This window comes from Podarcis muralis, chromosome 2, assembly GCF_964188315.1.
Source record: "Podarcis muralis chromosome 2, rPodMur119.hap1.1, whole genome shotgun sequence".
NCBI lineage: Eukaryota > Metazoa > Chordata > Lepidosauria > Squamata > Lacertidae > Podarcis > Podarcis muralis.
Window position 1 is genome coordinate 34,451,309 of NC_135656.1, and position 22,091 is coordinate 34,473,399.

A 22,091-nucleotide genomic window follows, 5' to 3' on the forward strand; every position below is an offset into this window, starting at 1 on the left:
TAAGCACCCGAGAGCACCTTGTATATGGTTCCCATGTGGTTCCCCAACCAGGAAGCTTAAAGTGTCAGTCCTGCAGCAGTCCTGTGTGTGTTCAGACCATTTTCTGGGCAACCATCTTAATTTTATGTTGGGCATCTGTGCTGTGCAATCCACTTTATAACTTGCCTTCGTTCTATTATGATTTTATATAAGGTGAGAAGCATGACAGCCAGTCAAACTTTATAAAAGCTCATATAGAAACTTTTCACACATTGCAAGAGAAGTTATAGAGATAGAAAGTTGACCAAGTTGCTGGCGTGATTTCTTACACTCTTGGAACAGTGTCAAGCCAAGAAACTTTCCTCGTATAGGATTTTTTTTTTAACCCTACTTTTTAAAAAAGCATATATTTATGAACCTTCTATCATTCTGGTATACCACAGTGCTTTTCCTTCCAAAGTTGGTAAGAAATAATTTAGCATTCTTCAAATGTTATGAATTTTTATTCATATGTTATGAATGTTTCAAAGAGAAGTCTTGTTATACATGTGCTAATGCCAAAAAGCAACCCAGATTTTTTACTAACACGACATTCCTAGCTGGTGCATGGCAGCTCACAGGAACTGCCTGAAGCACGAATGCCTCAAAAGTAGCTCTCTGATGACTTATGTCTGGGCTGCAATAACTCAAGCTACAGAAAGAATTTAACAACTAGCGCAATCAAGTTTGACACGATAATAGTTAAGATTCACTGTCTATTTTGCCCATATTATAGGTGCATTCCCAATTTCACTATAATGGGAATTTATTCCAAAGTTGTCCAACAGATTTGTATTACTACATGGCGCAGAAGCTTCTAATACTACTGAGAAGTTTTTTTAAAGACACCTTTCGGGCCTTGTGAGGAGCAGGATTATAATGATTCAAGGAAGAGTTATTTTCTGATCTTAGTTGTGTCCTCCTCTCTCTAGCTTTCCCTTAAATCATAAGGCGCTGCCCAGAAACCTGTCCTTCACATTGGTCTTGAAAGTGCCCATCATGAATTTTACACGAATTATGCAATAACTTATGTTTTCAGGGTTGAATTAATATATGCCACAGTAACCTTTACTGGGTTGGGTACATCTTCACTCATTCCACTCTATTTGTTATCAACATTTGATCAAAAGACCATCTCCAGCCAACCCGTTATATACACATCTGCTCTGCAAAGTACTTCTGCAATAAATAAAAATGCCCTGTGTGTACAAGCACAAAACGGGCGCTCACTGTCAAGCCTAACCTGTGTAGGCTTTAACGGCTGCCCATATTTTATTAGGGCCAACACAAAGAAACACCAACATGCTTTTCTTATGCTATTCCAAAACTTTTTCCAGCTCTTTCAACTCAATCATTTCCCAAGGTTAGTGTTTTTCCCTCCTTAGTTATGGAAATGCTGTAATGCTCTAAGTGAGGTAGCCCATGTTTTTCCTTTACTTCTATAGTGCTGCTTTGGCAGAGAAACTGGATTATTAAAGCAACTTTCGTATTCAAAGATGGATACAACTGCCAAATAACAAACTAGTACAATATGAATTGGCAGGTTACTAACCCTGCAGATCAACAGTGCGGTTCAATGTAGTGCAGTTCAATGTAGCACTAAGGAGATTGTTCTGTCAGCACTAGGATTTCTGCTTGCCCAATGGAAAAATCTCCCCTCCCCTCTCTGTGTATGCAGAATGGGCAGTTGAATATGGCCCTATATATTGCTACTCACAAGCCTCCAAGGATGATTTTAAAACAGAAACCCTAGCTAAACATTTTTGTGTTCTAGGTCAAGTATCAACTCAGCATACAGAATTCTGGTGTGCTAATGAAGGGAGCAGTAATTATGCATTTTCAAGTGTTTGAAATAAATGAATGTTTCCTGAAGGGAACGAGCAAAAATAAAGCATGTGCCTTTACCAAGCAAGATTAGCATTATTGAGAAATGGAACTATTTTGATAAGGTGCCATCAGTATAAACATTGCACTACAGAATTAATCTAAGCAAAAGGCAGGCCTGTGTCCTAAGAAGCCTATAATCAAAATTCATTTTGGAAAGGAAGAAAGGAAGGGAGAGACACGTAGTAAGAGATCAATGCAAGTGAATGTGTTGTCCATAACTATTTGCACCAGGGAGAGGGTTACGAATGTCCTAGATTATGTATAACAGAACGAGCCTGTTGGTTATTTTCTTTTTTAATCACAGGGTATGGAAAGCTATATGCAACATTATGCTATTGCTTATGGACTACAGAGGTGCTTGCTCTAGAAAACTATCACGAAGACTCTAAAACAGTAAGCACTCCTAATAAGAGAATAAATGTATAGGCAATAGCAGCTTTTAAACATATTTTTTAAAATCTCTCATTCTGAAATCACACACATCGATTTACTCTTAAACTCAGTGCAGCTGTACTACCAACTGGTGTGCAGCTAGAATCAGGCTATGAGATCATGTCACTTTTTTAAAAAAAAGTAAAACATATAACCCACATTTTCCTCTTCAAGTTGAGACATACAAAGCAGCTAAGAAAATCATAGAAAAAAGTGTAACAATGCACATTCTGCTGTTCCCAAGCTCCTCCGCTTACTCGTAAATTTCCACTTAAACCCATGTTCAGCACTGTATGCCATAATTTCTAGTCCACTTACCGGTTTATCTGTAGCAGGCCTTAAAAGTCAGAAAGACGCCTGTCTTTTACCACACCCCCATAATACAGGGAATAGTAAAAAATACTGATGTGATTCATATCCTCAGTATCTAGTTCTGAACACCAAGCTGATCTCCAGATTTTATGCTTTTAAAAATTAATCTTGCAAGTTAATGAGTGTGAAGAAAAGCTGAGGATCTAAATTAAGCATAAATTAACTGAACATTTATCAACAAACAGCATGAGGAAGGCAGCCCCAAGTGAGAAGTGCTTAATTAATCTCACGCTGCCAACTCAAAAGCTAAAGGGGGAAATACTGTTGATATTTTAGCATAACTAATGTCCTTACCCTAGCTTACTACTTGCCTAGCCAGTAGCCAAAATATATCTTCATATTGTCAACAGCTTTGAAGATGTAGCTGTATATTAATAAGTCTTTCAAGTGACTGAAATGCATAGTACAAATTATTAATTTAAAATATGCATCAAGGCTATTACAGTGGTCTATCTTAACATAGTCATTAAGAGACATTTTCCATTAAATGAAGCTGAAATAAAAGTTTCTGGACCATAAAAAACAGGGTTCTATAAAAGATTTCAGCTTGCCCGGGTTTTCTATACCTCTATCCCAAATAGCAGTCAGATGTAAGATTCTGCTGCCATTCCTGGTATTTGCAGGTATTAGGATAAAGGGCCATCATTAGAAACCACACTCCGCTTCCCACCTGCAAGCACTCTACAGTGGTACCTCGCAAGATGGAAAACTCGCAAGACGAAAGGGTTTTTTGTTTTTTGAGCTGCTTTGCAAGATGATTTTCCCTATGGGCTTGCTTCACAAGACGGAAATGTCTTGCAAGTTTGTTTCCTTTTTCTTAACACCGTTAATACAGTTGCGACTTGACTTCGAGGAGCAACTCATAGCACGCGGTGTGGTAGCCTTTTTTGAGGTTTTTGAAGACTTTGGTGATTTTTGAAGCTTTTCCAAAACTTTTCCGACACCGTGCTTTGCAAGACGAAAAAAATCGCAAGACGGCAAAACTCGCGGAACGAATTAATTTCGTCTTGCGAGGCACCACTCTAGCGTGTTTTGTGTTTCTTTTAGAACATTTATGGTGGTATAAAGAAAGAAATTGGGAGTGGAGAGACACAACCAAATTGCTTATGTAGCTTGCTAAGATGGCACAGTGAAATATTTTGTTTTCCATGAGGGAAAAAGCCTGGAAACTTTAAGTTAGTATTCCAATGTTGACAGGAAAGTTGACCTTTATACTTTGAATAAGTTACTCATAAGGCTAATTCACAAGATGCTCATATAAATGGCCATATACTTCTTTCTCAGTCCTGTGCAAAGTGCTGTTTACATCTGCACTCTAGCACTGATAATTTGAGTTACATGGTATGATAGTTATACATTTTGTTGAGACTTCCCTGGCATGTGAAGACAGGCTAAGACCAGTAATGGGTCCAATGGTCAAGAAGGCGGTTTCTGCACCTGCTGAGGAGGGCAGTGAGAGGCAAATGGGTCTTGCCAACCTAAGAGGGTAGCCCATCTGGGAGAAGGAAAGCTCTGGTCCTAAACCGTCACTGCCTTGTGGGATATCGTTGGGAGAAGAAAAGGCTAAGTAGTAAACCTTACACAAATCTGGAGCAGAGTCCCTAAGATGGTTGGATGGCACCCTGCATGTGTCCTCCTTCCAACAAATCCTGCAGCCAAGTTGGCATTGCTCTGGTTCCCCTTGGACCACATCAGTGAGGCCGAAAGGGTGCCTTGTCATCTTTGCAGCCCAGGATCTCCATAAACAATGCCCAGGAGCTAACACAGCAGTTTGACTTCACCCTATTGTCTCTTGAGACAGATGGATGCTAACAACATGTACATGTGAAATGATGGCCAGAAGATTGCCTGATACCAAATTAGTTGCCCTTTCAGCACTCTTTTACCCAACCCAGGCTTTCCAGCTAGTTTGAGTCTACTGCTACTGCTCTCCCACACCACTCTGCTTATAGTTTACTTTTTGCTGTTTTACCTTCTCTCTCAATCTTGGTAGATTTTTTATGACCGTTGTGAGCTGTCCTGGTAATTCTGTTAGATTGAATGGGGGCATAAAATGTTTAAATTAATAAATAAAGCAACCACTACCAGAGCGAAGTGGCAGTGCTTCTTTTCAATGTAAGTCTCCACTGTTCTGTTTGTCATTAAAAAATAATAATAATGTAGCTGCTCTTCCTTTTACTACCTGCTGCAATGCACTTCTGCCCACACTATGGGACTTCCATTTTTATTTCTTCTCCCATGTAGCACTCCAAAATCTGCTCCAAGGAGTTGAAAGTAATGTCCCATTACATAACCAGAAGTCCAGCTTGAATCCTTTCCTTGTTCAGGGCATGGTGTGCATATAATTAGCATTCATTATATTAAGATGGGGACGTGGGTGGCGCTGTGGGTTAAACCACAGAGCCTAGGGCTTGCCGATCAGAAGGTCAGTGGTTCGAATCCCTGGGACGGGGTGAGCTTCCATTGCTTGGTCCCTGCTCCTGCCAACTTAACAGTTCGAAAGCACATCAAAGTGCAAGTAGATAAATAGGGACCGCTCCGGCGGGAAGGTAAACGGTGTTTCCGTGCGCTGCTCTGGTTCGCCAGAAGCGGCTTAGTTATGCTGGCCACATGAACCAGAAGCTGTACGCCGGCTTCCTCGGCCAGTAAAGTCAGATGAGCGCCGCAACCCCAGAGTCGTCCGTGACTGGACCTAATGGTCAGGGGTCCCTTTACCTTTATATTAAGATGCATTGTCAGGTAAGATTTTTAAATAGATTTAAAAGTCAAGGTTTAGCACTGGTGAAATGTCAGAGATTTTCTGGGTAACTATTTTGTATAATCGGGACACTTTTGCAACCCTCCTTCAATGAATCTCCAGGAAGTGCCTATTTTATCTTATTTGACTCCTACAACCACTATTTGAAGTAAAAGGTAAAGGTAAAGGACCCCTGGATGGTTAAGTCCAGTCAATGGTGACTATGGGGTTGAGGCGCTCATCTTGCTTTCAGGCCGAGGGAACTGGCATTTGTCCACAGACAGCTTTCCAGGTCATGTGGCCAGCATGACTAAACCACTTCTGGAGCAATGGGACATGACGGAAACCAGAGCGCATGGAAATGCTATTTTCCTTCCCACCATAGTGGTACCTATTTCTCTACTTGCACTGGGGTGTTTTCGAACTGCTAGGTTGGCAGGAGCTGGGACAGAGCAAAGGGAGCTCACCCCGTCGCAGGATTCACACTGCCAACCTTCCGATCGGCAAGCCCAAAAGGCTCAGTGGTTTAGACCACAGCACCACCCGCATTTGAAGTAGGCGAAACTGAATGACAAGAGGCTCACCCAAAGCAGGTCAGCAAGATTCATGACTGAATGTGAATTAAAATGCAAATATTCCCTGTCTAAAAACAGCACTTTATCTACTATAGTACCCTGACTTGTGTCTAATCAGAAACATGACTGAAAGAGGCAAAGATTAGCACATGATCTAGTTAGTCAAAAGCTACTTTCCTGCATAACATCTTCATTTTTCACGTCACCAAAACTGTCCCAGACAGAGATGAAGCAGTAAATCCACTGGCAATGTAAATTTTCAAGTACAAGAGTGTCGTACGCTAAATACTAGAAACAAAAAACACTGGATCTAAAACAGTGACATATTACAATATGGGAACTTGCAACACTAAGTAAGATTACTTTGACCCTATAGGTAAGAGAAGGGATACAAAAGATTAATAGATTTGAACAAGAAGGGAAATTTCAGATTTTTTCGAACAACAAGTATGGGTTGATTGAGTTAGACAGCAACCCCTTTTCTATAAGATTTAGCATTAAGATGATTAACAATTAATATGGCATTTATTTTAATAAAGCCCACTCTAGTCTTGTTTTCCTTTCTCTGGGTTTTTATTTGTACTGGCATGTTATTGTTAAGGTACACTTCACTTGCCTGTTTACTTACTGAGTGACTATTTCTTTACTTTACAGCTTTATTTATGTTTTAATGTTTGCCTGTTTTTTTTAAAAAAGAATACTAAATACAGCAGAAGCTTCTGACCCAAAGTTTCCTGCACATTGAGTTCCTCTTTCACTGTAACAAGCAATGGAATAAAAAGGTAGACAAATAGCCTATCAGGAAGTTCATATTCATATGCAACATACCCACACACTGAGCCTACATTAAAAGCACATAGCTATTTACTGAACCAATCATCATCACCACTGACTTTGTGAGGCTAAGTAAAATAACCTCCAAGAGATACTGTTTCCATGACACAAGCTAGAAGAGTAAATAACACAAGGAAGCATAATGTAAGAGGGTGCGGTAAAGATCTAAAATTAAAAAGCCGCACTCTCTCAGTGTTAGGGCAACAATGAAATTAATTGCAGACAAGAGCTAATACATAAGGTATTAGCTGTCATACATGCATACATGTCATATATGCTGTCATGTCCCATAAAACTTTAGAGAACCTACTATTTTGCTAAACCTTCAAATTCCAAAAATATAGGAGAATGCTCTCAAATGAATGATATAGTAACACAGGCTCTAAATACATAATAAAAATGACAAGGCACAGACTATTCAATCATACATAGGATCAAGAAAATTCTTGCAGAATATAGTCTTAGACACATCCCTGATATTTCGATGAATTAGGTACCAACCCTCTGGAACCTGTCAGAGGGGTGTGACTGCTTGCTGTGGGCACTGATGGTGGTCAAATGCTTAAACTTCTGTTCTGGAAGGAGAGATCATCTCCCCCAATTGTACATTGGGACATGATGCAACTCGCCACCTACAAGGAAGTGCCTTTTTGGTAAGTAGAAAAAGGATGGAAAAGTCAATGCTATATGGGCCCCCTACACAGACTTGTTTGTGTAAATAATGAATACCTAACTATTTTGGGGAACCAACTGAATCTTGTACCCTATACCCTGCCTCCTCCACCCCCTTCAGTCTCCTCCATACCCACAAGTACACAGTGATCGTTTATTGCCATTCTTTACTGCTATCTTTTTTATTTCTGTATAAAACATCAAATAGCCAAGTTTTGAAAGTTCTTGGAGACATAGATGCAACATCTATGCAGCAATAGGATATTTCACTCTCCTTGGTGGAACATTCAAATCAGGAGACCAAAAAATTCCTTCACTCATATTTTCATGCAAAGGTCAAGGTAGGTTCACAGTAGCAGCCCAACAAAGTACCGGTAAATATTCTAGGTAATTAGTGGCAAATCTATTGTCTACAGACTGTAGCTCACATGAATGGCCGAAGAGATGCATTTTCTCAATTCCAAGACTCTAAATTAGGGTCAGCAAACTTTTTCAGCAGGGGGCCAGTCCACTGTCCCTCAGACTTTGTGGGGGGGGGGCGGACTATATGGGGGGGAGGGAATGAACAAATTCCTATACCCCACAAATAACTCAGAGATGCATTTTAAATAAAAGGGCACATTCTACTCATGTAAAAACACGCTGATTCCCGGACCATCCGCAGGCCGGATTTAGAAGGCGATTGGGCCAGATCCAGCCCCCGGGCCTTAGTTTGCCTACCCATGCCCTAAATGCTCCTTGATACGCATACTCTCCCCACCTGCTGGTGTATAAATCTCATGGTCCCCACTACTTTAGAATCATAGAATTGGAAGGGACCATGAGGGTCATCCAGACCAACCCCCTGCAATGCAGGAATCTTTTGCCCAATGTGGGGCTCAAACCCGCAACCCTGAGATTAAGAGTCTCATGCTCTACTGACTGAGCTATCCCTCGGTCTTGATCAGGAAACCATGAAAAAATATATGGACAGAACAGCATTAACTTAACCATGTGTAATATGGAAAAGTAATTAATGAACAATGGCTTCTACTGCCAATTTAAGCAACAACTGGATGCTTGCTTTTAACCATCCCACTACCACGAAGCCAACATTCTGTCTAACCTAGTGTAAAGGAGCAGATATACCTAAAAAGCTCTCCCAAGGTTTTTAAGAGCAAGCATTTGTTTCATATCACTGTAGCTTTGTAATGAAGTGATATCACCATCTCTGAAAGTGTTAAAAAAGGCATTTATATTTGGCATTATGACAAGACACCAGTTGGGCCCAGCTGGTTTATCACAACACTGCTAATATATAACCATAAAGCCTCATTAGAAGTACAGCTATTCAATTAACAGAGCGTCAAACAGCTGTCTGGAAGCCAGTTACTCTAATACAGCTTCATTTCAAGCGCTTAATCACCAATTCTTTTCTGTAACAGTTAGCTTTATGCAAAAAACAAAACCTTTAGGTAAGCAAGGCATTTAACACCAGCTTCCCATATTTAAAATATGCTAGTGATGTCAGACCACTAGTCTATCTAGTCTACTAGTATTCCACCTCCAGCAGTAAATTTATAGAGATTTTTCAGGTTTTAAGAATGATCTATATAACGCAGGTAAGTCCTAATGTGTGGAGACTGGGAGGGGGAAGGGGTGGCAGAAGCCTGAGGCTTTCTGATCCATTTTGTACACAAATGTGCTGATTTTTCAACAGCATATGCATTTTAACAGGACAAGATCTTGCTGGCAAAACAGCCTTTTAAAAGTAGTCCAAAGGAAACAAAGCCTGTTTAGTTCTGCACTACAGAACCAAGCAGGACACATTTTCCTGCACATATTGAGTCTGACGTGTAAGAGGAAAGACAGAATTATCTTATAATCTTTACCTTCTCATGGGAAACTGTAATACATGGGGGGGGGGGGCAGAAATCTTAATTTATAAACTTACCATTGGGAGAATACATAATGGATTCAGTGGCTTTTTGCTATATCATCATAAGCCTTAACCTATCTACACTGTGGTATTTTTTGAAGAAGATAAATGTTTAAGAATATCTTTTAAAACCCAAGTCTACACATACATTCTTGGAGACTGCATGAAGTCTATTTGTGCTTTAATGAAGAGCAACAAGAGACTGGTTAGTATTCAGTGTTTCAAATACATGGATCAAAGTTTTGTGACTTAGCACTATGAGCCACGAGGCACCAGAGGCTAGAGAGGAACACGGAGAAGTACACAGAAGATATAGTATAGAAATTCTGTTTGTGCCTGGAGCAGAACAGTAGGGCTTGTGTGTTTGCATTTGGACTCGATTCCATCTTAAGTAGTGCTGGACAATGAAGTACTAGGTGTAGTGTAGCTGTTTTTAATGGTCATGCTACAAGATGCAAAAAAGCAAAAAAAATATTGATAGATTACATGGCTCATCCATATACGGACTTCCTTCCTCCGTGATTCCAGTGGGGAGGGGAGCAGAAAGAAGGCAAAGAAATAACTAAGGAATGACCACTTTTGCTTGCAGCATCAGGCATGATATGCCATTTGTAGTTTTCCTACACACTGTTACACTTAAAGGTGGTCATGTTCAAAGAAGCACAATGAACTGGTACAGCTAGTTCAGATGTCGCTACTCCAGTTCCAACTCAATAAAGGTGAGTGATAATAGCAACCTACCTTTGGGTGAATGGCCAGGGATGAGGGGAGCTGTAAACTCAGCAACATCTGGAGGGCCAAAGGTTCTCCACATCTGTGCTAAAATACCTACTCCGGCCTTAAAAATATAATCTGGTTTGTTTGATTTTCTCCATTTCATTATCACCACCTGGAGGACTGATAGACCGCAGTTACTTTTCTGCATGCACACAGGTCAAATCTAACTCTGAGCTATGGTTATCACTAAAGAGAACAGGTTTCCTATGAAGACAGTTCTACTTGATTCATTCCTGATATGCTTTGAAACTAAAACTAATTTGAGAGTCTAATCAAGCTGTTCAGATATAGTTATCTATTTTGAGCACGCTGAACTGAGTAATTCCTCTGTCGTGTTATTACTCAGAGGGAAAGTTAATTGGGAATTCTTACAGAACACCCTTTAAAAAAGAAACCAGTGTTCAGCAACTGAACTTTTTGCTTTTGAAAACTGAACATAATAACATCAAATTAAATTGGCATTGCTGAATTTAGGTCCTGCTATCAAGACAAATGAGATCTGATTGGTTCAGATCTCAATCAGACACCCAAATCATCCACTATAATTACTGAGATCTGTTGGCTCCTATATAACCCAAGAGTAACCTTCCCTGCCCCCAAGAAAAATACCTGATGAGCAAGTTTCTATACACACATCACACTCAAACTAGTAACATTCTAGTGCAAATGATGAAAGTATCAAGCTGGACTCCCACTGAAACTGAATTCATAATTTTAATCAAGAAGTGTGTAATACTAACAGTACAACTGTAGCATAATTGGATTGAAAGAAATAGTTTTCTAAAATTGCTTTAGTTGTTGCCATAGTATAAATACATACTGCAGTTTGTCCATGAAGATACTGTACATTTTAAGGGCCGATGGAAGCACTGATGCAATGATAGCATTTTAAATATACTGTCAATTGTTTGGAAACACCTGTTTTATTTTATAGTACTTCAGAGCATATCAAAGTAGTTCAGTCACTGCTAGTCAAGTGTCAGGGTCAAGCGCCCTGAAGATGAGCGCCAGTATTTTACAGACATTTTATGAGTCAGCTTACTTTATTATATACATGCAAATGAATAAACTTAGCTGCAGGCCAGAAATGTAGTTTCAGTTCTTAGGCCCCTGTGCAATTTCATGAAGCTTTGCTCATGAAGCATATTGTTCCTGTTTAAATAATTTATTCAATCACACAAAAATGTTCTCTGAGCTAAACTGCTCATGTTTCTAGGTATGTGGAGAAACTGCAAATGACTGACTTTATCCTTATGTTTACAAATGCCACTGTTCACTCTCTTTTCAGATAATGCTAGCTGCAGAGCAGCCAAGGAAATAAAAGAGCAAAGACCCCTACAGAACGGAGATGTAGGTTAAAGTATGTGCACCAAGTTACTTTGATCTCTGAAGCAACACAGCAAGCATGCAAAGCACCCAGTCTCTGGAAGTTCCCATTCTAAAAAAGGAATGTAATGAAGAAAAAGAAAAACTAAAGTGAGACTACGCAACGATTAGGTTCACAGAAGGGGGAACTTCTACTCGCTTATAACATTAAATTCAGAGGAATACAAAGTCATGGTGTCTTTCTTGGTGAACTTCAGCAGTAACTTGCATTTACCAATACAAAGTTATGGCTTGCAAGACCACCACAGGAGCTCCAACATACAAATGCTTTGCCTACATCATCAAAACACCACACACAATAATTTTGCACTTGGATAAAATGGTCTCTGTATGAAGAAGGAATACGGAACTTCTGGGATGGGGGCCAAATGTGGCCCTCCAGGCTTCTTTACCTGGCCACAGCTCTCCATATCTTTTTAAGCCACATCCCACACCAATATTGCTTTGCACCCTCCTCAAGTCTGGCTGAAACATGTCCTTGGAATTGTGACAATGCTTCTTGCTTGCCTAGATGGAGGATCAAGAGTAATGTGCAAATGAGAAGAAACCAGCTTAATGCACAAAAGGTAAAATTCACATTAACTGTTCTGCCCGCTTTTGGCTCTGGCCCTGCTCAGCAATGGCATGGGGCTGCCGGAAAGTTGCCCAGAAGGGGATGCAGTCAAGTTTCCCCACACCAGGTATGAATGTTTTCCAGGCTCATCCCAGATGAGTGCAGCCTTGTGCTGATTTTACTTTGGCCTGCCTGATCCTGTCTGTCAGGAGTCTGGCAAATACATTCTGGAAAGGGTGGTTGAATGTAGAGAAGGAATGAGAGGAGACAGGAAAGCTGGAGAAGGATGATCACGAGAAGGGTCCCAGTGGTCTGAGGGAGCAGTAGCTGGGCACCCACAGGCTCTTTCATCCTGCTGAGGAGCCCAGTGGGTTGGGAGATAGAGATGCAGATCCTAGAGAGGCATCTGAAAGCACGCCTTTACTTGTTATACAGAACACCCTTATTGTTTAAATACTCCCCAACCACTTGGCATTCAAACTCCCATTTATCATAATCCATCATTCAAATGATAACTTAACATGGGGATATGTAACTGGCAGATCAGGAAACTTAATCAGGCACCTGTTTGTAGTCTCCAATCCAAAGGACTCAGCTACTTTCCCACACAGAGGAGGAGACATAGCTCTTCAAGCTTCCCCCACCCCAAGTGTGAGTAGCAACGAAGCTCTGGTTGAATCCACCCTGCTTTCTTCCCTAGATGAAGGAAATTTACAAAGGGGAGTCTACAAACATGGGATTCTGCTGTCAAGTCTAAAGTAGGACTTAAGAGAGCACTTTGCCACTTAATTCTACTGATTGTATAACCTAGTCTTCTGACACAAAGAGCGAAGGTGCCTAGTAAGTTTGGAGGGGAGGGTGAGAAATGCAGGTTAGCGTGCCCTTTGTATCTTCTCTGTTCCTACTGGTGACTGTCAGTGGACAGAGTGAATTTGTGGCACTTTAAGCCAAAGAATTTCATATCAATTGCCATTTGAACTATGCATACACATTGCTGTGCATCCTGAATTGTTAAGGCTAACCTTTGATCATAGCCAAGAATGCACCTCACATTACTCCTACCTAACATTCCTGTCTTTAAGGTATAGAGTAGATTAGGTGCTAGTTTGTCCAGCTGAAGCCAAATATAATCTTTTTGTTTTCAGTTATAGACCTTAAGGACTAATATAGTTGTTGACCAATAAAGTCACAAAAAAAACTATTTTCCAAGGGCGCTATGAACAGAAACCTTCTCCTGTAAGATTGCTTTATACCTGAATCTCAAAAACACTAAATCCAAGTCTTGCTCTCCACTTAGGAAGTCTTTTTCAGATTTTTTGCCTTGTTCAAATGTTCTTTTCAGGGGTTTAGCTGAATTGTGGACTGAATATTATTTATCTTTGCTTTTTTTGGTATTCATTAAATTTTAAGAAGCTATATTTTACTGATGCAGGAGTCCTATTCCAAGGAAGATACTTAAAATGCTTTCTCTAACTGTCATGAAGATATTTAAGGAAAAACCAATACACAAGTGTGCGTGTCCGGCTAAAAAAAAATCCAACTCAAATTTCATTCTTACATCTATAGTACATTTTTGAGATGAAGACCATCGTAAAATATTTTGCTATTCTGGTATTGAAGACTGATAAATCCTAAAAACACTGGGCAGGATTCACCCAACATCACTCATCAATGGAAGGATGTAAGTCTGCAACATGGAAAACACATTAGTTTTGCCTTAATGAATGTAATCTGTTAGAATGGGTGTAATTGGCTGCTAATCTAAACATGAATCTGCAGCAACTAATGGAGGTCATATTGTGGAAGGGGTGGGAGAAGTTTGATAGATGGGAAGCCCTACTGCCCTTTGCTCATCACATCCATCTCACATCACACAAATATGTAACCCTAAAAGAAGCTTCAGAAATGCTTTTAAGCAGGAACTGAAAATGCAGCATCAGCATCAGCTCTTTGGAAACAAGACAGTTCTATTTGACGTCTAATCTAAAGGGAAGGAGAACAAACTTAGTGGAAAAACTGTCACGTGAACACCATTTGACTGTAAAGTTTAAAAGATTAGCTCACATCAGTACAGAAGAGTAAGAAGCCTTAAGGACTCAATTAAATCAACCAAGGGGCCAATATGGCACAATTGCATCTAGTTTCTCTTCAGCCCACAAGGAATTGACTTATACTCACTAAAACACAGTGCAAAGGAATGGAGTCTCCAGCAGTTAATTGAACAGTGTCACTTGCAAGAAGTCTCCAACAACACATATTCCTAAATATCTTTTGACAATCATTGTCCAGCTTTCATCAGCTGTCATGGTAGATGATCATAAACCTTCAACTCCTCCACATCAGCAATTTTCTAATTACTCTCCATAATTTTATCACTACAGTATTGTTATTTTGTAGGGTAGTGAAAATGTGGTGCGTTATTTAGATGCCTGTTCATATTACGAGTGTTCTCTCATATTACTGCATGATGGCATACCGTATTTAAAAGAGGGGAGATGGGGATAGACTCGTGCCCTTATCAGCCGATGGAATCAGCATGTTCATTCTCTCTTCCTACACCATATGCCACACCAAAAGTATCAGCACACTTTCCACTTGGAAAGTTGCCAGCTGGCACAGAGACCAAAAGGACAAAAATCTGCCAGAAATATATTACAGTTTCTCAGGAATAGCATCTTGTAACCTTATAGAGAACACAGATATAGAGCAAACCCAATTACAGCAGGCAGGAACCCCAGGGTAAGGAGAGAACCCTAAATGTATAATGAAAAATACCCCTCATTCAAATTATAAAATAGCTGTAACAGCATTGATAAAGGTGCAATCCACAGGCACTTGAATTTCGGCTCCTATAAGAGGAAGTACAACAAATATTCTTTATGAAATATAGCAACTTCTAAGATCTACACAGGAAATGAGCTGGAAGCTATGGAAGGGATATGTTTATCTGTATCTAGTGCAGAGTGGGGAAATCTCTTTCTGCAGGGCAAATTAATTAATTAATTTTGTATGCGGCCATTCGTCAAATGATCTCAGGGTGGTTCACAACATAAAAATGCAAGATATAAACACAAAATACATAACAAGAACAAAAAAAAAAAAAAGCCTCCACAAACCACTAACCCCCTTCCCTCCCCTGCACAAATTTGACAGGTAGATGGGATCACTTTCCAGTCTCCCTGTGCTACTCCTTTAAACTCCCAATTTCTGAAGTTTAAAAGAATAGCTCGGAGAGGCTTGAGAAGAGCAGCACTGGGAGGGAATAGCTTCCATTGAATGGAAACCACTTCCCCCTCTTTGAGTGAAGTGTGCTCCGACTGCCCATTAGCTGAGAGAACTCCTTGTGACAGCAAAGGAAGCCCACTTTAAGCTCCCGGTTGTCCCTTTGAAGCCCTGCCCTAAGCTGGCCCACATCTAAAGTCATGTATGGCATCAGGTATTTGGCAGGTGGGCACAGCCTTCTCAAAATGGTGTTGCAGGCCAAGTTTGGCCCGCAGGTCAGAGGTTCCCCACCCCTGGTCTAGTGGATGGTTACTGGTGTATCGGAGCACACTTGCAGCATAGATTTGCTCCTATTTTTCCAGGACTAGGCAAGGAGGCATTAGTGGCAGCAACAGTGAAGGGCAAATTCAATTGGTACCTCTAGCAGGAGTTTGTGTCCCGTCTTAGGATATCATGGTGTCATCTCAGATAGTAGTAGTGAATGTACTTTGCTTTAGGTGCCTTAAAGATGACTCAGAAGCTTCAAATGCTCTATAAAACTTTGACTCACTTCCTTATATTGCAGGGAGATGGGAGCATATTCAACCAATAATGTGGGAAGTGCGCTGATTACTAACCTGTTGGGCTCAATGCAAGGTGCTGGTTTAGAATTTGAGATTTTTGTGTGTCTCCCACAATCCACATCCCTTTCTCACCTCTTACATGTCTCATCATCAGTTAATATATTGCTTTCTAGACTGTCTTTGTGAGAGGTCAGAAAAACCTCTGCATGACACAGAGCTTTGTCAGTGGCTGCTGCAGTATTATAGGAAGGCTGGCAGAGCCAAGAACATCGCTGATGGCTTTGAGGAGAGATTTCCCTTCAGGAAAGCATTTGGAAACTGATGTGTGGGGAATCTGTATTTGAAACTGCTGCAGATTGGATTGTTTTTTTATAAGAGTGATTTTTTTGAGGTTTAGTTACTGTGAACTATTCTGACTGTAGGAGAGGCAGGAAATTTTTTTTAAAGTTATGAACAAGGACATTTACAGCTTAATGCAGTTTGGAGAAAACACAGAGCATGCTGCCTAAACAAGCGATAAATAAGTATCACTGCCATCTGTTAAGCAAAGAAGAAAATTCTGATTTCCTTGCCAGACAACATGGGACAGTACAACAGACCTTCCCAACGAAACTGTACAAATCCTGCCTACTTTCTAAGAGAGAAACAAAACATTCTAACACACACACACACACACACACACACACACACGTTACAAGCCAGTACTGAACTGGTTTACACAGTTTTGAGTCAAAGGTTAAATATCTTCATTCACTTTTGGAACACTGCCATAAGGTTACTAATGCACAAGCAGCTAATGGATGTAGTTCAAATGCTATTCAATCAAGTTCAGAATACAAGAGTATGTTGCAGTAATGGGAATATGACATCATAAGACAAGTTATCTCCTGAAAATCAGACTGGACTCATACAACATAGCACAGCAGTACCATAGACCTTCCTTCTCCCTCCAAGAACATGAAAGAACAATTCGTTTTTAGTAAAATAGAGAACCACCATTTCTGAATGTAGCAATTTAAGAATGCCATTGTTCTGTTTTATCAGACACCAATTATAAATTCACTGGTAATTATAATAATTTATCTAAGACAGTCAAATACACAGAAGTAGCATGTATTCACTTTTCCTGTGTGGCCAAATGAAGAATGAATTTATTTATTTTTTAATGCAAACCTAGAATTTGTATTTCAAAACACTGTAAACAGCTTCATGAATTTCATCAAAAAGCAGAGTATAACTCTTAAAATAAATAAAATAATGTATTCATTTATACTATTCTCTATTCAGGGTTCAAAATTAGCAAGGCACCAGGCCCATTTTGTGCCAAAAGATTCTCCATTTGCAAGCACCTCAAAAAGTCTGGGTGCCATTTTTTGTGCCTGGCTGACACTCAAGGATTACAGAAATGTATGTGCTTTGAAGCCTTAAGGTATATGTTAAAGATAGACAATATGTTAAGGAGTTTAAGATTAAAGAGTAGAGTGTCTTCGAAACTGAAGTACGGTACTAATATATTTATTGTAAACACCAAATTAAACATGCATTAAAAATTTCTGCTTAAAATGTGATATTAACAATGTGTCACTTATGTGAATAGCATATTAGTTCATGCTTATCAAAATAATAAATAAAAAGTGTTGGTGAGGGCCCCCCCCCCATGGCGACTAGACATTCTGTTTTGGCACCCACAACCCAGGTCCCATAAGCTATTTGGCTCCTAGCTTTTATATCCCAGTTTCTAATACTGTCTCTATTTATTCCTCTTTGCAATTTCCATCTTCAGACTTAAGTTGCAAGGCATAAAGAGCAAAATTTGCAAAGGAGGAATATGTTAATGACCAGGTGTAGTATAACTCACACCACATACCCTCACAATCTAAAATCTCCTTCCTCCAGATGTACTCTCTAAGGAATTGTAAAACATCTTACTGTTCTCAGCAGACTGCAAGGGCATGCTTAAGAACAAGAGAATTGATTTTGGGGCGGTGGGAGTGTAATTATGATCACTACACAGATGACTACTTGTCAGGATCCAGAACTCTTGACTGAATTTTCAACCAACCTGAAACAGGAAAGTCTTTACTGAGGTATTATTTCACAGTTTTCACACGAATCAATAAGGCTAAATTGTTCTACTTCAACAGCCATTTCTTGCAAGAGGCAGTGAATGTAGGATGCAAACTCTTTGGCTGCATTACACAGGTTGATGTCCATTTTTTTTAGCACAGCTACATAGCTTAGCAAATGTGCTGTAAAGCATTAGTAGCTTTCACTTACCGGTAAATATAGCATCAAAATGATTTTCATTATGCAGGAGTAAATACTGAAAACTTTCTCTTAGTACTGCTAATAGTCTCTGTTTTATTACACTTTCTGGGCCTGGTATGTTAAAAACAGCAAATAAGCAATGCTTAAAATATTTCTCTCTCGTGTGCCAGTGGGGTTTAGCTTAAAATGAGAGATTGCAGTACTTGCTTGGTCATAAAGCCCTGGCTTTTAACCAAGTTGTTATATCCGAGCCGAACCTACTTAGGTTATTGTGAGGCCAAGCCATGGCTGAGTCAGGATTTTAACTTAGGTCATCTTAATCCAAGTCTACCACTACTCACTACACCAGCTCTTGGATCCACATAATGCTTATTTTCACATTCCATGCAGCAGAGGCCAAATTCATATTCACAGCAGAATGAAATAGATGCAGTCAAGCAATGAAATTGTGAGACTTCAATGCATTGTCTTCAGCTAAGCAACTTTACCATGGTACCCAATACAGAAGCAAAAATCACATTAACGTGAAACCTGAAAAGAATCTTACTCTTCAACACAATGCCTATTTTTCTACCATTTTGTTCCATTTCCTCCAAAAACGTAATAATGTATATTAGTCATCATAGCGCACATTTCAAAGGAATATGATGAATCAGGTTAGTAACATTTAGAATTTGTAAAGCTTTTAACTTAAAAATTAAAAAGGTAAAGGACCCCTGACAGTTAAGTCCAGTTGCAGACGACTCCGGGGTTGTGACGCTCATATGGCTTTACATGCCGAGGGAGCCGGTATTTGTCCGCAGAGTTTTTCCGGGTCATTTGGCCAGCATGACTAAGCCGCTTCCGTCGCAACGGAACACCGAAACCAGAGCAGCACATGGAAACGCTGTTTACCTTCCCGCCGGAGCGGTACCTATTTATCTACTTGCACTTTGTGGCGTGTTTTCAAACTGCTAGGTTGGTAGGAGCTGGGACACAGCAACGGGAGCTCACCCCGTCGCAGGGATTTGAACCGCCGACCTTCTGATCAACAAGCCCAAGAGGCTCAGTGGTTTAGACCACTGCACCACCCGCGTCCCACTTAAAAATTTGTTTAAATTAAATAAAGTTTTTGTATTTCATTGGTAAGAAAGGCAAGAAAATTATGAACATAATTCATGGCTGAAATATTCAAAATACCAATATTTATTATTCACCCTGCCAAGAAGACAAAAAGCCTGTGAACAAGAGGTAAGTGAAGGCAAGTGACAAGCCAGCTTGACTTATTCTGTCTGTGTCCAACCTCATGTCTTGTCCTTCAAGCACAGCATCAAATGACTGTATTCCTAATATTTAGCCAATGTTAATTTATTTGGTAGAGCAATTTAATAAAAGCTGGAACAGTGGGCTTTTTACATTGTCCCCCAATGCCTTCCTCAGTCACCCTTGCATCTAAATATATTCTTACAGTGCATTCATTTTTACTTCTCAGCAGCTGCTGTGGAGGTCTGATAGACAGAAAGGCCGGGTGTAAATATTTCTAAATTATTTAAATAAATACGACTTTTGTCAGGTTCCTACAAAATTATGTACTGCTATTCTGTTATCTATAAGCCTTTACAGAAGGATTAGGGTCTTCCTGTGTTATTACATTTGCCTGCTGTATTTCAGAATTGGGGGGTGCCAGTCATCCCCCACCCCAGTTTGGTGTTGTCATTGCTACATGCCAGGTCTATCTAGAATAAAACATCTATCATCCATTTGATGTTGGTGCAGGGGCAGAGTTGATATGTACAACTGAGACCCGGATGGATGGGCTGGGTGGCCCTATGTTAGTCCAGCTGTGTCATAAAATTCCATCTCGCTCACCAGGAAACCAATCCACATCATGTTTGGGTTGAAGAAAATGTTTCTGGTGCAGGACCAGGGAGGGAGGGAAAGAGAATGGGTGTGTTGCTATTGTACCATCCACCTCATTGCTCTACAACCTCCCTGACCAAGGTAATTTCAGATGTGGTGCTGGAGGACTCCTTCATGGTGGTGTTGGGGAGCTTCAATATTTATGCCGAGGCTGAATGGACTAGCTCAGCACTTCATTGCCTCCATGGCAAACATGGGGCTGTCTCAGAACATCAATGGTCCAGCATATAACTGGGAACACCTTTCACCTGGTCTTTGCCCAAGAGAGGACTGGTAATACTCGATTGATAGAAGGGCTTGCTGTGAGTCTGTTGTCATGGACAGACCAATCCCTGGTGAGGTTTGGGCTGTATGTAGCTACTCTACCCTGAAAAGTGCAAGAGACCCATTGAGTTGGTCCACGTTTGGAGACTGATGGAATCTGATTTCTGAATGCTTTGGGGGATTTTCAAGCTGGCATGGCTGATGCTCCTGTCAAGGCTCTTGGCTCACTGCGGGATGGTGAGATGTGTAGAGTAACTGACACAATCACTCCTGCTTGCCTTCACTATACACCCATTGATGCCCTCCTTCCCCACAGACCCCCTTGGGTGTTAAAATCAACAGAGGAGGCTCCATTGCTCCACAGTGCTCAGAAACTCAGGGGGATGGTGGCCCAGGAGACAGCATGTTCTATGGCATTGCTGAAGTTGTGGAACATTTCCACAGAGGTGTGCCTGCATCTTCATTATACAAATGCTGAAGACATATCTCTTTACCCTAGCTTTTGACACTTGAAATGTGCATTTTTGGAACCATTTTATTTATGTGATTGTCCATCCTGGGACCTTAGGGTGAAGGGCAGCAACTAATAATAGTAATAATAACAACAACTGTGGACTACATGCCATACAAAGGTCAAACATACCATAATCTAAATCCACCTAGTTTTTCAACTGAAACGTCCCAGACGAAGCCAATATAATCCAATGTAACCCAATGCCAAGGTAACAAAATCTTTACTTTTAAATAAAATGAACATAAGAACTGGTTCTGAGAACCATTACTATTGATTTTTAAGACGTCTAAGTCTTCTCAGACCCTGTAATTCCAAACCAAGAGTTCAGACCAAACGGTGACATACAGAACTCTACAGGATAGCTCAGTTACTCTGTTGTAGCAAAAGAATCCTGTGGTACCTTAAAACAGATTACTGTGGTATAAGATCTCATAGATTGCAGCCTGCTTTACCTTCAGCTGGCAGGTGTAGTATGTACATATGTGTGCACCCATCCAAATAAATAAATAATGAAACTAGAGTACCGTGAACTGCGTAAGGTAAAATATATCTATGCAGACTCGAGGTATACAAGGTAGAATCAGAGCAAGCTTTTTAAACAGTACTAACTCATGACAAAACAATCTTTTTAGATATTTGACACCCACCAGCAAACCTAGAAGAGGGAAATGGGGGTTTAAATATGGCAAGGGAATAACTGAAGACTAGGCAGGAACATATACAATCATAAACCAAGTTACACTCCATTTACAACGTTAGAACAGCTGTGCCATAAAAAAAAAAATGCCTCTCTATGAGCAGAACAGAGCAGACAAATTTAGAAGGGTGTGGGAAGAGATAAAAGAGTGCTGTCCATTATGCGATAGAGCTTCGGGGCGGGGGGGGGGGGCGGAGAGACTCATATCAGGGAAAGCCTCAAGAGGGCAATCTCTGCTCCTTTGTGCATCACTTACCTTAAGGATATCCCCCCGTTTGAAGCTGAGCTCATCGTCTGCGGTGGCTTTGAAATCGTATTTGGCGACGGCTTCCATGCTCGTGGACAGCAATGATGATGAAGGCGGATAGGAACGGAGTTCTCCCTGAAGCTTCTCCGGGGGCTCCCGGTCCAGCTTTCCCTCTCGTCCGCGCTGCCCTTCCTGCTCAACTTCTGGCTCCGTCTTTCGCATAGGCAGGGGGAGTCAGCGAGGGCCAATCCGCCCT

At 40.5% G+C, this 22,091-nt stretch overlaps 1 protein-coding gene across 1 annotated transcript in view; it reads right to left on the reverse strand.

The window, feature by feature from the left end:
* GRB2 (growth factor receptor bound protein 2) overlaps nt 1–22,091 on the reverse strand; it is a 54,287-nt gene that overhangs the window by 20,987 nt on the left and 11,209 nt on the right. Inside the window, exon 2 of the mRNA XM_028716865.2 lies at nt 21,845–22,089. Coding sequence (XP_028572698.2) covers nt 21,845–22,057 — 213 coding nt within the window. The 5' untranslated portion in view covers nt 22,058–22,089. The remainder of the gene's footprint in view (nt 1–21,844; nt 22,090–22,091) is intronic.